Genomic DNA, 15,062 nt, shown 5'->3' with positions numbered 1-15,062 from the left:
CACAGCGCTTGGGTGATGTGAGAGGGTATGGGTTTGATCCCTGCTCAGTTTATGTGGAGTTTGTATATTTTCTGTGGGCTTCCTCCTACAGCCCAAAGACATGCTGTTCCTGTTCACCCATAGTGTGTGAGTGACTGAGAGAGTGTGTTCTGCTGATGTATGGATGCGTGACCCATCGTAAGTAGTGTATCTAGTACTGTAAGTCACCTTGGTGAATAAGGTGTGTGGGCTGATAACATCACATAGAGTTCATTAGAAGTTGCTTTGGTGAACAGTGTCTGTTAAATAAGTATAGGTCTTATACTGACCTGAAAATCACCCATATAGACTCTCAGAGAGTTCATATGTGAGCTGATGTTAGAGCAAAAATCTTACTGTTCTTCTACAGCATTGTTTTCTCTTTTTGGTACTTGAAATTTTGTGCTTTATTTTTTTCTTTGTTTCATCTTTTAGATTTTATGCATAATTCAGAAAAATAAAATTATGATGAATCATTCTGATATGTTTTTATATTTCAATTCTTATTTATTCCAGCATTATAAACATTATTGTCTGTATTTCTCTCTTTTAGTCATTTAAGGACAATGCCATGCGCTTTCTAAACACCGAGCTGGAAAGTCTGAAGAAGTATCTGAATCCAGATTATCCTGCATGCTCTGAGTACGAAGATGACAATGCTGAAGACAGTGATGATCATTTAATGAACAGCTTCGGCAAAGAGGGAGCTCTGAAGATTGCATTGTATGTTTTGAAGGCCATGAATCAAAAAGATCTTGCTGAGAAGCTAGAGAACAGTAAGTTTGTTGGTTGATTCTGGGTCAATGGTTTTTCACACGGATGGAACATTTGTTATTTGTGTCTGATGCAAAGCGTTAAACAAAATGCTAACATCAAGCATACATATTAAATTAAATGTGTTAGAAAATGACATTTATGGCTGAAAGAATCATTACAGTGAAATAAATGTGTATATCTACAGTATGTATACATTCTGAGTGCATACCATGCCTTTCAATAAAATATGTGCACTTCCAGAAACTCAACAGTATTAATTTACTGCTATATAATTTGGGAAATTCTAGACTTCGTAAATTTCATTATTAGTCATGTAGGCCAATAAAACTAAAATGTGACGTAATACTCAGTTCCCACAAGACTGTCTCATTGGAATTTCTGTGGTAGCCAGCAGCTGTCACATGGAATAATTTTTATTCTCGGAAGTCTTGACAAATGTAAAAAAATATATAAAAACAGTTTTAAAACTGTTTATTACAGGAAGTAAAGCTCTATCCTTTATTAACGTTCAGATTGCTTCTTTACATGTGACCAAGGAATTTATTTATTTAGTGATTTGAGTTGCCTCATTACAAGATCTTACATAAGCCCACTCCTGCTCTCCCCAAATTTTAAATCTTAGAATTTTGTAGCACAAGAGCTTCTTTTAAATTACACATATTGCTGTTTACTCAGTCTAAAGTAAACTTTATCCGTCCAGTCTCTCAGTAGTGACCACAGTATATATCCTGCAGTAACTGCCAGTAGAAGAACATTGCACGTCTTTATCTAGGAAATGTTTGTCGATATCTAAAAAAAACATAGAAACTTCAGTAACAGGTTCTTATATATTTGTTTAATTTATTACCAACAACAGCAACACTGGGTCACAGCAACATTAAAAGTAGAACAGAAATGCTATCAGTACAACCAAATATATAGCATAAGAAAAAGAATTGCGGTAATTCAAAAACGATGCCATGATGTGCCCAAAACATAGTGAAGGAATGAACTTTGTTTTTTTTACATATTATATTATCTCCTTTTTTAATACTGTGGCACGCAACGCCATGGGTTTGGATGGGGTGAAGAAGGACACAGAGGCAATATTCATCGGGAACGATTTATTAATACCGACATCAGGGAAATAATACTCTCTATCCGAGGACCCCGTTTCCTCCAGGACCTGCGCCTACAACCACCCTTCCAATCCTACTTAGCAGCCCCAGGCTCTCTCCCAACACACTCGTAGACACAGTCACCCCATCATTTTCTTCAGAAGTGCCCCCAGTGGTTGCACACCCACATTTCACATTATTCCCCACAATGCAACTATTTACATTAGACAGGTTTCCTGCCTAAAACAGTAACGCGGGTCATCATAATACACTTTTTTCAAATGTGTACCTCTAGCAGGTCCACAATAAAATATTTCCAGTTTTTGGAAATACTGCTGGGTCAGGACTGGTTCAGTTTCTCTAGGGTAGAATCTGTCCATGGCAGTCACTGGAGACTGACACATGATTTCTTTATTACCATTCAACACAAATTTCTGATTGGACAATTTTCATGTCTGGCAAGTAATGAGACAACAGTTCCAAAAAAGGAACACACTGTGCATCATTTTGTAAAAATAGTTGAGCTTAGTGATTATTCTTGTGTTTAAACTCTTCTTCTGATTTCTTTTTTCAGATGTACTCCCAAAAGCATGTCAGCGTAAATTCAAATTCAGTTTGAAACAGAAGTTTCAATTTTTGTATGAAGGGATGGCCAGACAAGGAAGTCCAGCACTGCTCAATGACATTTTTACAGATCTCTACATAACTGAAGGTGGAACTGGAGGGATCAATGATGAGCATGAAGTCAGACAGATTGAGTCCACATCCAGGAAACTAGCAAACCAAGAAGTTACAATTAACTGCAGTGATATTTTTAAACCATTATCCAGACAAGGGAAACAACCCAGAACTGTGCTCACTAAAGGGGTGGCAGGTATTGGAAAAACAGTCTCCGTGCAGAAATTTATTCTGGACTGGGCAGAAGGAGCAACAAATCAAAATATTCAATTCATATTTGCACTTCCTTTCCGGGACCTAAATCTGATAAAGGATAAACCATTAAGTCTGACTGAACTGCTTTATTGCTTCCACCCAGAATTCAAAGAACTTGCATCCACTGAACTTGATAGATACAAAATCTTATTAATCTTGGATGGCCTGGATGAGAGTCGCCTTCCTTTAGATTTCCAGAACAATGAAAGCTGGTCTGATGCAACAAAGACTTCTTCATTGGATGTGTTATTGACCAACCTCATTAAGGGGAATTTGCTTCCTTCTGCTCTCATCTGGATAACCTCGAGGCCGGCAGCTGCCAGTCAGATCCCTCCTGACTGTGTCCACCAGCTAACTGAGATACGAGGCTTCAATGACACTCAGAAAGACATGTACTTCAGGAAAAGGTTCAGTAATCATCAGGAACTGGCCTACAAGACAATCACACATGTGAGGTCATCCAGAAGCCTCTTCATAATGTGTCACATTCCAGTCTTCTGTTGGATTTCAGCCACAGTTCTTGAGACATTATTTACTGAACATGAAGGTGAGGAAATGCCAAATACTCTGACACAAATGTACACACACTTCCTAATATTTCAGTTAAATGTGAAAGGCCAAAAATATCTAAGAAAACAAAGCAATGTGACTCCTAAATCTTTAGAAACTGAAAAAGAATTTTTACTGAAACTGGGGAAGCTGGCTTACAGCAGCCTAGAGAAGGGCAATCTCATATTTTACCAGGAAGACCTGAAAGAGTGTGGCATTGACATCAGTGAAGCTTCTGTGTACTCTGGGGTGTGTACAGAAGTCTTTAAGGAGGAGTGGGGGTTGTATCAGGGTAAAGTTTACTGCTTTGTGCATTTGACCGTCCAGGAATATCTTGCTGCCTTGTACACAATATTGGCATACAGAAACAAAAAATCCAAACTCATTAAATACATCCCACTACATTTTGAGAATTTGTCAAGCTTCTTGAAGAGTGCTGTAGATCGGGCCTTGAAGAACAGCAATGGACATTTGGACCTCTACCTTCGTTTCCTTCTTGGCCTTTCAATAGATTCCAATCAGACTCTGTTACAAGGAATTTTGATGCAGAAAGGAGACAACATGCTCCATGTTGAAAAGACAGTCCAATACATCAAGAAGAAGATTAAGAAAAATCCCTCTCCAGAGAGGACCATCAATTTGTTCCACTGTCTCAATGAACTGAATGACAATTCTCTAGTGCAGGAAGTCCAAAGTTATCTGAACTCTGAAAGGTCTCATGCAGGAAACTTCTCACCTGCACAGTGGTCTGCTCTGGCCTTTGTTCTGTTGATGTCAGATAAGGAGCTAGAAGTATTTGACCTGAAGAAATATGTCAAATCAGATGAAGGTCTTATGAGGTTGCTACCAGTGGTCAAAGCATCGAGAACAGCACTGTGAGTCCTCTTATTTTTATTTTGTGGAAAATTAAATAAAATCTTCAATTTCAAGGCAACATTTAATAAATACTCAGAAAAAAAATCATGAATCTAAGGTCAGAATAATGGAAAAGTATCAGTTGCATGAGATGGCAGAGAGATAATTCTCAGTCCACTTGAATTTTTCCCAGACCAAGAAGTTCTGTTTTTGCACATATTTATATTCTCAGTAAATTCAATATTTATTTATTTATTTATTTATTTATTTTTTAAGAGTGGGGTGTGGTGGTTCAGCAGGTTTGGCCAGGTCCTGCTCTCTGGTGGGTCTGGGGCTCGAGTCCCGCTTGGGGAGCCTTGTGACGGACTGGCGTCCCGTCCAGAGTGTGTCCCCTCCCCCTCCAGCCTTGCACCCTGTGTTGCTGGGTTAGGCTCTGGCTCACCACAACCCCGCTCGGAACAAGTGGTTTCGGACAGTGTGTGTGTATGTGTGTATATTTATTTTTTAATAGACGATGGAGGAAGACAGTGGACATTGTTAATGAACAACAACAACAACAAAGGCAATAATACTACTACTACTACTACTATTACTAATAATAATAATAATAATAATAATAATAATAAATTCTTGGCACTACCAACTTATGACTCCAGATTTTTAAAATATGTCTATGGTAGCAATGACAGCTGAGTTTTACGGCATGTGGCTCTCTGAAATTTTCTTGTTTAAGATTCCTTACATTTTATAGATTTCTCAAAGACAATTAGCACCAACTCTGCCATGTCAGAATAAGTGAACAGTAACTTTGTCACCCACATTCAGTTTTATTATGTAATATAACAGAATCCTGATTTTCTTTTGCACCTTCATTGTTTTTAACCACATCTGATGAAGCCTTCACCGCTTGCGTTAAACACAATAGCTGTCAATGTTAGCACCAGAGCATCAAGGCAAGTGTACATTTCAGATGTTTTGTTTTCCAGCCTGAATCAATGTGAACTCACAGAGAAATGCTGTGAACCATTAGTGTCAGCTCTGAGCTCTAACATTTCAAACCTGAGAGTGCTGAACCTGGGTGTCAACAACCTCCAGGATTCAGGAGTGGAGCTGCTCTCTACAGGACTTAATAATTCATACTGTAAACTAGAGACACTGAGGTTAGTAGTACTGGGAAACATACACCTTCAAGGGCTACTGGGGACTTTAGTGTTGGTTTAGGTTGTATTACATATTTTAATGTAATAATTATAAAGCACCATAATAACAGCAATAATAATAGTCATTGTGATACTACTGTTTTTCTTGATGTTGTTTATTCCAGCTAAAAGCTTTGAACACTTAAAGTGAAGCACATTGTGTAGAATATATGGAACATTTATCACCATTATTTTTTTATGATCTTAATGATAAAAAAAAAACCTCTTTCTAAGCAGGATTAACTTGTTCAATCATATGACAAAAGAGGTGTATTTTTTAGTGAATAATTTTACTTGAAAAACAATGTAAAAAAAAACTGTTGTGCAGTATGTGATCATTGTTAGCAATATCACCTGTTCTCTTCTGTATACTTTTCTGTTAAAGGATGTAGTAACGATGAGAATTTAACACCTTGATCATATACGGACTACACAAAATTATTATGGTTTAACATTTAGTACTTGCCTTATTCAGGATAGACCAGTGTGAACTCACTGAGAGATGCTGCAGTGCTCTGGCCTCAGTTCTTAGCTCAAAGTTCTCACACCTGAGAGAGCTGGACCTGAGTCACAATGACCTGCAAGATTCAGGAGTGAACATGCTCTCTGCAGCACTGGGAAATCCACACTGTCAGCTGGAGATACTGAGGTCAGTAGTATTTTATGTTATCATTTTAATATTAATGTAGCTGGAACTTAATTACTCTTCCTGGATCAGGGCCTTAAATTACATTTATTTAGCAGATACTTTTCTCCAAAGTGACTTCCAACAGCTACTATGCAATAGTATCACCCCCCACCCCTTATTCACCAAGGTGACTTACACTGCTAGATACACTACTTACAATCAGTCACTCATCCATACATCAGTGCAAAAATCTCTCACTTTGAGACTCACACACTATGGGGGACCTGAACAGCATGTCTTCAGACTGTGGGAGGAAACCCACAGAGAATATGCAAACTCCACATAAATTGGGCAGGCCGCTTGAATCACCCAGGTGCTGTGAGACAGCAGTGCCACTCTCTGTGCCATTGTGCCTTGTTGTGGTAGAATGGCTTTCATGATCTAGGGATCTCCAGAGCTATATCGTCGGGAGAAGTATGGTCCTGGTAGGGTCTCCGAAGGCAAACAGGTTTGGAGTGAAGATCCAGATTACCACGATCCAAAAACCCCCGTGAAAAAAGTAGACAAGACAATGTTTACCCTGCCTGGAATAGGGTCACCGGGACCTACCCCTGGAGCCAGGCCTGGGGATAGTGTTCCTAGGCGAGCACCTGGTGGCTGGGCAGCCCACGTAACCTGGCCGGGCTCAGCCCCAAAAGGCAATATGGGGGGGCCATGTGGGCCCACCACCTGCAAGGTCCTACATGGGAATCGGATGCAATGCCTTTCAGGCAGCAGGAGGGGGCAGGGTGGCATGTGGTATCAAGGCCTCTCGCGGCAGAAACTGGCTCTTAGCATGGGGAATGTAACCTCACTGGGCGGGAAGGAGCCAGAACTGGTGCAGGAGGTTGAGAGATACCAACTGGATATAGTTGGGCTCACCTCCACTCACAGTGTTGGCTCTGGAACCAAACTCCTCCATAGGGGGCGGTCTCTCTCCTACTCAGGAATTGCACGGGGTGAGAGGTGCCGGGCAGGTGTGGGGATACTCACAAGTATCAGTTGGAGTTTGTCCTGATGGACGAGAGGGTCACCTTAATGTGACTTAAACTCGCAGAGAGGAAAACTGTTTTGTATGCCTATGCACCAAACAGCAGTTCAGAGAATTCAAGCTTCTTGGGGAGAGTGGGTGGGGTTCTGGACAAGGCCCCACCCACAGACTCAATAGTCCTCCTACAGAACATTTCCCTGCAACTTTCCACCATCATCTCTAAGATCATCAACTCCTCCCTCTCCTCTGGCTGTTTCCCAGTTGCCTTCAAAACTACTCTCATATCACATCTGTTAAAGAAACCCTCCCTGGATGCCAATTCGGTCCAAAACTACAGACCAGTCTCCCTCCTCTCCTTTCTGTCTAAAATTCTAGAGTGGGCGGCCTGTGATCAACTATCTGATTTCCTCACCTGGCACCATCTCCTTGATGGATATCGGTCTGGTTTCAAAGTTGGTCACTCCACTGAGACGGCACTTCTGGCGGTATCTGATGCGCTCCAGTCGGCTAAAGCTGCATCCCTCTCCTTGGTCCTCATCCTCTTCGTTCTGTCTGCAGCATTTGACACTGTCAACCACCAGATTCTACTCTCCTCTCTTAGTCAGAAAGTAACAAACTAGGTTTACTGAAGAATCACATGTCTGCAGCTATGTGTCTTTTTCCTAATGTAATGCACAAATTTGTGTTTTTACTGAGATGTACGTCACTTTGGAGAAAAGCATCTGCTAAATGACTAAATGTAAATGTCCTGCTGGGGGACTTCAACACTCATGTTGGCAATGATTGGGAAATCTGGAGTGGAGTGATTGGGAAGAACAGCTTGCCCGATCTAAACCTGAATTGTGAAATGTTATTGGACTTTTGTGCTAGCCATGGTTTGTCCATAACAAACACCATGTTCGAACACAAGGTGCCCATAAGTGTACTTGGTACCAGAGCTCCTTGGGACAAAGGTCAATGACTGACTTTGTAGTTGTTTCATCTGACTTGAGGCCACATGTTCTGGACACTTGGGTGAAAACAAGTGCTGAACTGTCAACTGATCACCATCTGATGGTCAGCTGGATCAGATGGCAGTGAAAACTGACAGACAGAGCCAGTAGACCCAAGCGCATAGTGAGAGCGTGCTGGGAACGACTATCAGAGGATCCTGTCTGGAATTATTTCAACTTCCAACTCCGTGAGAACTTCTCCCATGTCCCGAAGGAGGTCGGAGACATGGAGTCTGAATGGACCCTGTTCAAAACCTCCACTGTGAAAGCAGCCAGGAGCAGCTGTGGCCAAAAGCTTGTTTGTGCCAGTCACAGTGACAACCCAAGAACCTGCTGGTGGACACCGGTGGTGAGGGAAGCCGGCAAGCTGAAGAAGGAGGCCATTAGGGCCTGGTTAGCTCTGGGGACTCCTGACTCAGCAGATAGGTACCGGCAGGCAAAAAGGCGGCAGTGGCTGCAGTTGCATAAACGAAATCCAGAGTATGGGAGGAGTTTAGGAAATGCCATGTAAAATGACTTTGGGTCGGCCTCAAAGAGGTTCTGGAGAATCATCTGGCGACTCAGGAAGGGTCGGAGGACCTTCTCCCAAGCTGTGCTCAGCAAAGGTGGAGAAACTCTGATCTCAAATGAGTATATTGTTGAGAGGTGGAAGAAGCACTTTGAAGAACTCCTAAACCTGAGAGATATGCCTGTCTTACATGAGTCAGGGCCGGAGGCTTCTGGGGTATCAGAGTCCATTTCCCTGGTGGAAGCTGCTGAGGTAGTTGGAAAGCTCCATGGTGTCAAGATGTCATTAATTCTGCACTTGAAGAACAGAGAGTAGAATTTACCTGTGGTTGTGGTTGACAGCTGTGACATGGTTAACAGCTACGTAACAGTTTGTGTCAAGAGTACACTAGAGAGGAATGGAAGGACTTCTGGTTGAACTGGACAAAGACATTAGGGGACTGAGAGAGGTAGAATAAAATAAACTCTAAGGGAAGGACAGCAGAGTAAGGAGAGTTACAAAAGAAGGCTGAGAAGAAGGGGAAGGAAGGGTTATAGAAAGGAAACCAAGTAGTGTGGGACATGTCGAGGGGTAACCAGTAAGAAGGTAGGAAATACCAGGTCTCATGTGAGGGCAAGATCTTACTGTTGTCATTCTGACTAATGAGGGAGAAAATAATAATGTAAATGTGTTTTTTTGTCTAAGGCTGAACCGCTGTCAGCTGAAAGACAAATCTTGTGAAGCTTTGGCCACAGTACTCAGCTATAGCTCCTCAAACCTTAGAGAGCTTTACCTGAGTGACAATGATCTGCAGGATTCAGGGGTGCAACTGCTCTCTGCTGGACTGAGGAATCCACACTGTAAACTGGAGACACTGAGGTCAGTAATACCCCAGAGTACATATTGTAATTTAACTGTAAAGCTGTAATGTTTTTAGAAAATGTGCATACTTTTCTACTATGTATACTTTACTACCATATCACAATGTCTGCAAATTTGTACCCTAATACACCCATTCTTCACATAGTTCCTCGATGTTTGTTTGTGATCAGCCTGTCTAGCTCTGTAATCCACAAAAATCCGTCACTGTTTGCATAGGAGACGAAAGTGTCATTGCACTGATTAATAAGGCCGTACTATGAAAAGGGATATATATTTTCTCAAATTGTTGTAATGGTTTTTTGTGTAGGAACCCTTCATATGAGAACTAAATGTATTGTACTTTACATTTACATTACATAGAGCATCTTTACACAATTTTGTATTTATTGTTAAGTAAACTTTAACTAACGCTAACAAAACTTTACTCTGGAAGACTAAATTGGTGCTTGGCAATCTCCCTCGTTAAGGCTGAACCGATGTCACTTCACCGACAAATGCTGTGAAGATGTGGCTTCAGCTCTCAGCTCAAACTCTTCACAACTGAGAGAGCTGGACCTGAGTGACAATGATCTGCAAGATTCAGGAGTGAAACTGCTCTCTACCGGACTGAGGAATCCAGACTGTAAACTGGAGATACTGAGGTCAGTAATACTGGGAATCCACACTGTAAACTGAGGTCAGGGTTATGTGCACCTCTTATAAAATATTTCCCCCAATTCCCCCGATGTGTTGTGCTTCTCCGCTTTCACACACCCAATAGACTGTGGATGTGCTCATGGCCTTCTCATAGCTCACATAAACACTCTCCGTGAGGTAATCACAGATGAGTTAACAAAAAAATAAGACGTGTTCAGCTTCAGGTAGAGAGAGGAATCTCTCAAAAAGTCCAACAGCTCATTTTTATGATTCCCATGTGAGAACCACCTCAAACTCCCCAGGCTACTTAAAATCCCTTCCACTGCCAAACTGCCAGTGGTATCTGACAACAATTTACAACTGTAAATATAAATAATTTATTCTTAAAAGTGCTATACAACTGCTGTAAGATTTTTTATAACAAGTTTTTCTTGTGATACAGGAATTACTGATATATGATCTGTTGTGGCATGGATCCATTTTATTTGTTGCTCTTCCTAGGCTTAACCGATGTAAACTTACAGAGGAATGCTGCAAACCTTTGGCTTCAGCTCTTAGTTCAGGCTCCTCGCACATAAGGGTTTTGGACCTGGATGACAATGATCTGCAGGATTCAGGAGTGAAACTGCTCTCTACTGGACTAAAGAATCCACACTGTAAACTGGAGACACTTAGGTCAGTAGTACTGGGAAAGTACACTGTTCACTCCATCACTCCAACAATCCCGTCTTTATTTATATATACTTTCTAGGTTTGTTCGCAGCTTATTTTCATTTACGCATCAATCACAGATTTTCACTTGATGTTGCTACTGTTGCTAATAGCTACTACCATTGCTATGAAATATATATACTTTTGCTTTGAAATAAGTTGTCACCAATGTATAAAATATCAAAAATTCTGTTACTTTTGCATATAAATTAAAACATTTAAATGTTGGTAAAGCACTGTTTTAGTCATATATCTCTATACAGGTTATCGCTGTGCAGAGTGACGGGGAAAGGATGCACTTATCTGGCCTCAGGTCTGTGTTCCAACCCCTCACACCTGAAAGAACTGGACCTCAGCTACAACCACCCAGGCGACTCAGGAGTGATGCTTCTCTCTGGTCAAATGAATGATCCCAGCTTTAAACTGGAGAAACTAATGTTAGTACACAGTGTGCTTGTGTCATCGACTCTGATTACTATACGTGTCTCAATGTACGTGTGGAGAATATGTACCAGATGGCAAAAAGATTACAGGTCAGTGTGAGAACAATTTTACTTTCCTTTTCTCCTACAGTGTGGACCACAGCGGAGAGTGCAGGATCAGACCAGGAGTCTTAAAATGTAAGTATCTTCGTACTGAAGATCTGCACTCGTTAGGTATCATTTATTCAAACTGGTGTGTGCGTCTTTTTGTGTATGTAACATAATCCGGCCTGCATATCTGACTATATGCGCGTTTCTATCAACGAGATAATATTTTGAATCTGTATGTGTTATAAATGACCAGTGATCACAGTGACACAGCAGGTAACACAGAGGCTTCACAGCACCAGGGCTACGCGTTCAGGCATAGGTTAAAATCAGGCTCAGGGTGCATGATATCCCCATGTCTGCAGTCGAAGGTCATGTGTGGGATGAAGACAATTTTAAACCATGTCCGTATGCTTCCTTACCAAGAAAGCAATGAGTGGTCATCATGTGTCAGTTTTAACTTTACAGCATATTTATTAACTTAGCTGATCCTTTTCTCCAAAACTACTTACAATTATTTACCCATTTAAAGTGCTGGTGAATTTATGATAATTACCTTGTTTGAGGGTACTACAGCAAGAGGAGGGATTCAAACTTGTATCCTTTGGATCCAAAGGCAGCATCTCGAATCACTACACTACAAGCTACCCATATATGCTTATGTGGACAAATATCAAATGATGAATAAGAGTTTGTGTTTGTAAAACAAAGTGGTGTTTCGAATTTTTACTCTTATTTTTTAAAGTTTTGTGTTTCTTCTAGGTGACACTACAATTACTTTTTCGTTAGTCGCTGTGCTCATTGATTTTATTCCGTGTACTTCAACAGTGCTGCTGTAAACTGATGTTAAGGCCATGATGATGATGGTAAGTGTCATTTATATGTGATATGTTCTGCCTGCAGACTTTTGCCAGCTCACACTGGACCCCAACACAGCAGACAGACACCTGCTTCTGTCTCGGGGGAACAGGAAGGTGACATGTCTGAGGGAAAAGCAGCTGTATCCTGATCATCCAGGTAGATTTGAGTACTGGCCCCAGATTCTGTGCACAGAGAGTCTGTCAGGTCACTCCTACTGGGAAGTTCAATGGAGTGGAAACGGAGCCGTTATCGGAGTGACTTATAAAGGAATCGGGAGGAAAGGATACAGTGATGACTGCGAGCTTGGACTCAATGAAAAGTCCTGGGGTCTACTCTGTACAAGTAAGAGATACTCTGCCAGACACAAAAACAAAGAGACCGACATACGTGTACCCCTCTCCCACAAAGTTGGAGTGTATCTGGACTGGGCGGCCGGCACTCTGTCCTTCTACAGTGTCTCCTCTGGTGAACTGACCCTCCTCTACAGGTTCACCTCTACTTTCACTGAGCCCCTCTATCCTGGGTTTCGCTTTTATAATTTCGAATCCTCGGTGACCCTGTGTGACCTGGGATAACAATACATACACTCTTAGTTTCCACCGGATGCTCAGACTTGCCAATATGGGTATAATAAACAGGTCGTGATGATGTTGTTGTTTGTTGCCTAGAGTCGCAAACCAGTTCTTGGCTCCCGTTCATGTCCTTTGGTCCTTTGGTTTGTATCAGTTTGCCAAGAGTGACTGTTGCACTGCTGTCCTAAGATAAAAATAATATATTCCTGCACATTACCCGTTTTCTACACATGTATGAATGTAATATGAATGCTTATGCATGTAATTTAAGTGACAGTTGATACTAAGAAAAATGCTCATTTAAATAAAAAAACTCTAATGCACTTTTTTTTTGGGTAAATTCTAATTTCTACTTTTGCGGTGAAGCAGAGCCTATACTGGAGGAATTAGGCACAAGGCTGAGGGGGTACACCCTGGGCAGGATGCCAGTCCATGCAGTGTAGCCCCACATGAATGTGCTATATCCATTGTACATTTTATTGCAATTTATTTTTGTAAAATACATTGCTGCTCATTTTTTGTATTGTTTGTGATAGCTTTTGAAATGACTACAAAAGGGATTAAAAATAAAGGTGCCCTCTTCTAGTTATTCTTAGTTTAGTTAAGGCATAAAGGCTAAGCTGTTCTGTGTGTTCCAAGGAAATAGCTTTATATTTGTTTTAAAGGGGAGTATTTAAAAAATAAGAAGTTATAACTAATGTTAGAGTACAAGACCAGCTCTGAGAGAATGTGATATCTCCATAAGCAAATCAGCCTTAGTTTATGTTATAGTTATAAAAAGAGCTTATAATTGGAACTCAGCAGTATTGTTTGCCCTCCACTGCACCTAAGATAAAAGTGAAAGTAAATATCAACTCTTAAACTTCCTTCTCACGTAATAGATAAACTGAATTGAATAAATAGAATTTAAATGCACACATACAACCGAAATGTGTGTCACAGTACAGTTAGTTTGTACAATGTTATCCTTTCTTCTGTACATATGTACACATACTGTATGCCTGCAACCGCTTGTCCCGAGCGGGGTCGTGGCGAGCCGGAGCCTAACCTGTCTGAATGTATAAGGAGCAAACTCTAGATAAAATGAACCCTTAGTGGGGCACCACTCTTCTCAGCCTTCCAGAAAGATCTACCACCTAGTACTTGAGAGGAGACTCCAGCCAGTTGAGAAGTTTCAGATTATGAAGGACGAGCGCAGACTTTGTTCAGACTGTGGATCAGTGGGCCACTTCTTCACCTCACAAAGACACTAGAGGTCATGGGATTTTGCAAAATCAGTTTACATGAGGCTGTCAGCCTGAGGGCCAACACTCATGTGCCCAAGCATGTTCCGATTGCATTAATTGAACAGATGCTTTCTGCTAAAGTAACTTCCAATGGACTCTATGTAGCATTACCAACCCACACACCTTATTCACTAAGGGGACTTACACTGCTAGAGACACTACTTACAACAAATCACTCATCCATACATCACACACTCTCTCTGTCACTCACACACAATGGGTGAACCTGATCAGCATGTCTTCAGACAGGGGGTGGAAACCCATGCAGACATGGGGAGAACATGCAAACTCCACACAGACTGAGTGGGGTTCAAACCCACATCCTTTTGTACTACGCAGGTGCTATGAGACAGCAGCACTACTCACTGTGCCACTGTACTGCCCAGAATGAGTATAAGATTGCAGGGCCACTTCTTGCTACTTATGTTTCTGTTGTACTGGGGGTGTGGGATCTGTGGCTTGGACATTGACCCTTATTTACTGTATGTGTGTGAAAAGGAGGCAGTAACCAAAGGAATGGCTACTGGAGCTACTGAAGGTGAGTATGTTGCGTAAGGGTGGTTATTAGCTGCTTAAATGAAAAAGGGCATATTTTGTAAAAGGCGTTAGAACGATTTTTTTGTTAAATGGGACTTCATTAAACGAGGAATGCTTTCTTTCTAAGTTTGAGTTTTAAAAATGACAAAGCTTGTGATGTTGTTATAGCCGCAGTTCACCACTTGGGGTCGCAAAAAACAATAAAAAATGAAAGCGGTATCATCCTTGGACTCTGTTCAAATCTTATGCAAAAGAATTTGTTTTTCTTTACCATCTGCAAACAATACTGACTGACAAATGACTGACAATCTGAGAAACCTTCAGTGATTCATTATAAAATGCTGACTGATTAAATAATCTTTTTAAGTATAAAAGACCAATAGTTGTCTCTCATGAAGTGTTTCGAAAGCAGAGTTAAAGTAGAAGCAACCAAACAACAAAATGTAAAAGAAGAACAGAAACAAAGAGATGTTTAAAAATAT

At 41.1% G+C, this 15,062-nt stretch overlaps 1 protein-coding gene across 1 annotated transcript; it reads left to right on the top strand.

Annotated features, from left to right (window-relative positions):
• Positions 1–739: 739 nt before the first annotated feature.
• Positions 740–12,844, top strand: LOC108939155 (protein NLRC3-like). The gene is made up of 9 exons (XM_029246410.1): positions 740–794; positions 2,467–4,249; positions 5,904–5,966; positions 9,334–9,444; positions 9,915–10,088; positions 10,585–10,758; positions 11,058–11,231; positions 11,368–11,414; positions 12,228–12,844. Exons 1-9 carry the CDS (start codon positions 758–760, stop codon positions 12,758–12,760), a joined length of 3,096 nt encoding a protein of 1,031 aa, XP_029102243.1. The 5' UTR covers positions 740–757; the 3' UTR covers positions 12,761–12,844.
• Positions 12,845–15,062: the final 2,218 nt, after the last annotated feature.

This window comes from Scleropages formosus, chromosome 19, assembly GCF_900964775.1.
Source record: "Scleropages formosus chromosome 19, fSclFor1.1, whole genome shotgun sequence".
In the NCBI taxonomy this organism is placed as follows: Eukaryota; Metazoa; Chordata; class Actinopteri; order Osteoglossiformes; family Osteoglossidae; genus Scleropages; species Scleropages formosus.
This window is presented reverse-complemented; position numbering and strand designations above follow the sequence as displayed.

Excerpts from the sequence above, each read along its gene's own strand:
- LOC108939155 (XM_029246410.1), top strand. The coding sequence starts at position 758 with ATGAATCAAAAAGATCTTGCTGAGAAGCTAGAGAACA. Across the intron at positions 795-2,466 it reads TGCTGAGAAGCTAGAGAACA|ATGTACTCCCAAAAGCATGT; the intron begins GTAAGTTTGTTG and ends TTCTTTTTTCAG. Across the intron at positions 10,759-11,057 it reads TGTAAACTGGAGACACTTAG|GTTATCGCTGTGCAGAGTGA; the intron begins GTCAGTAGTACT and ends ATCTCTATACAG.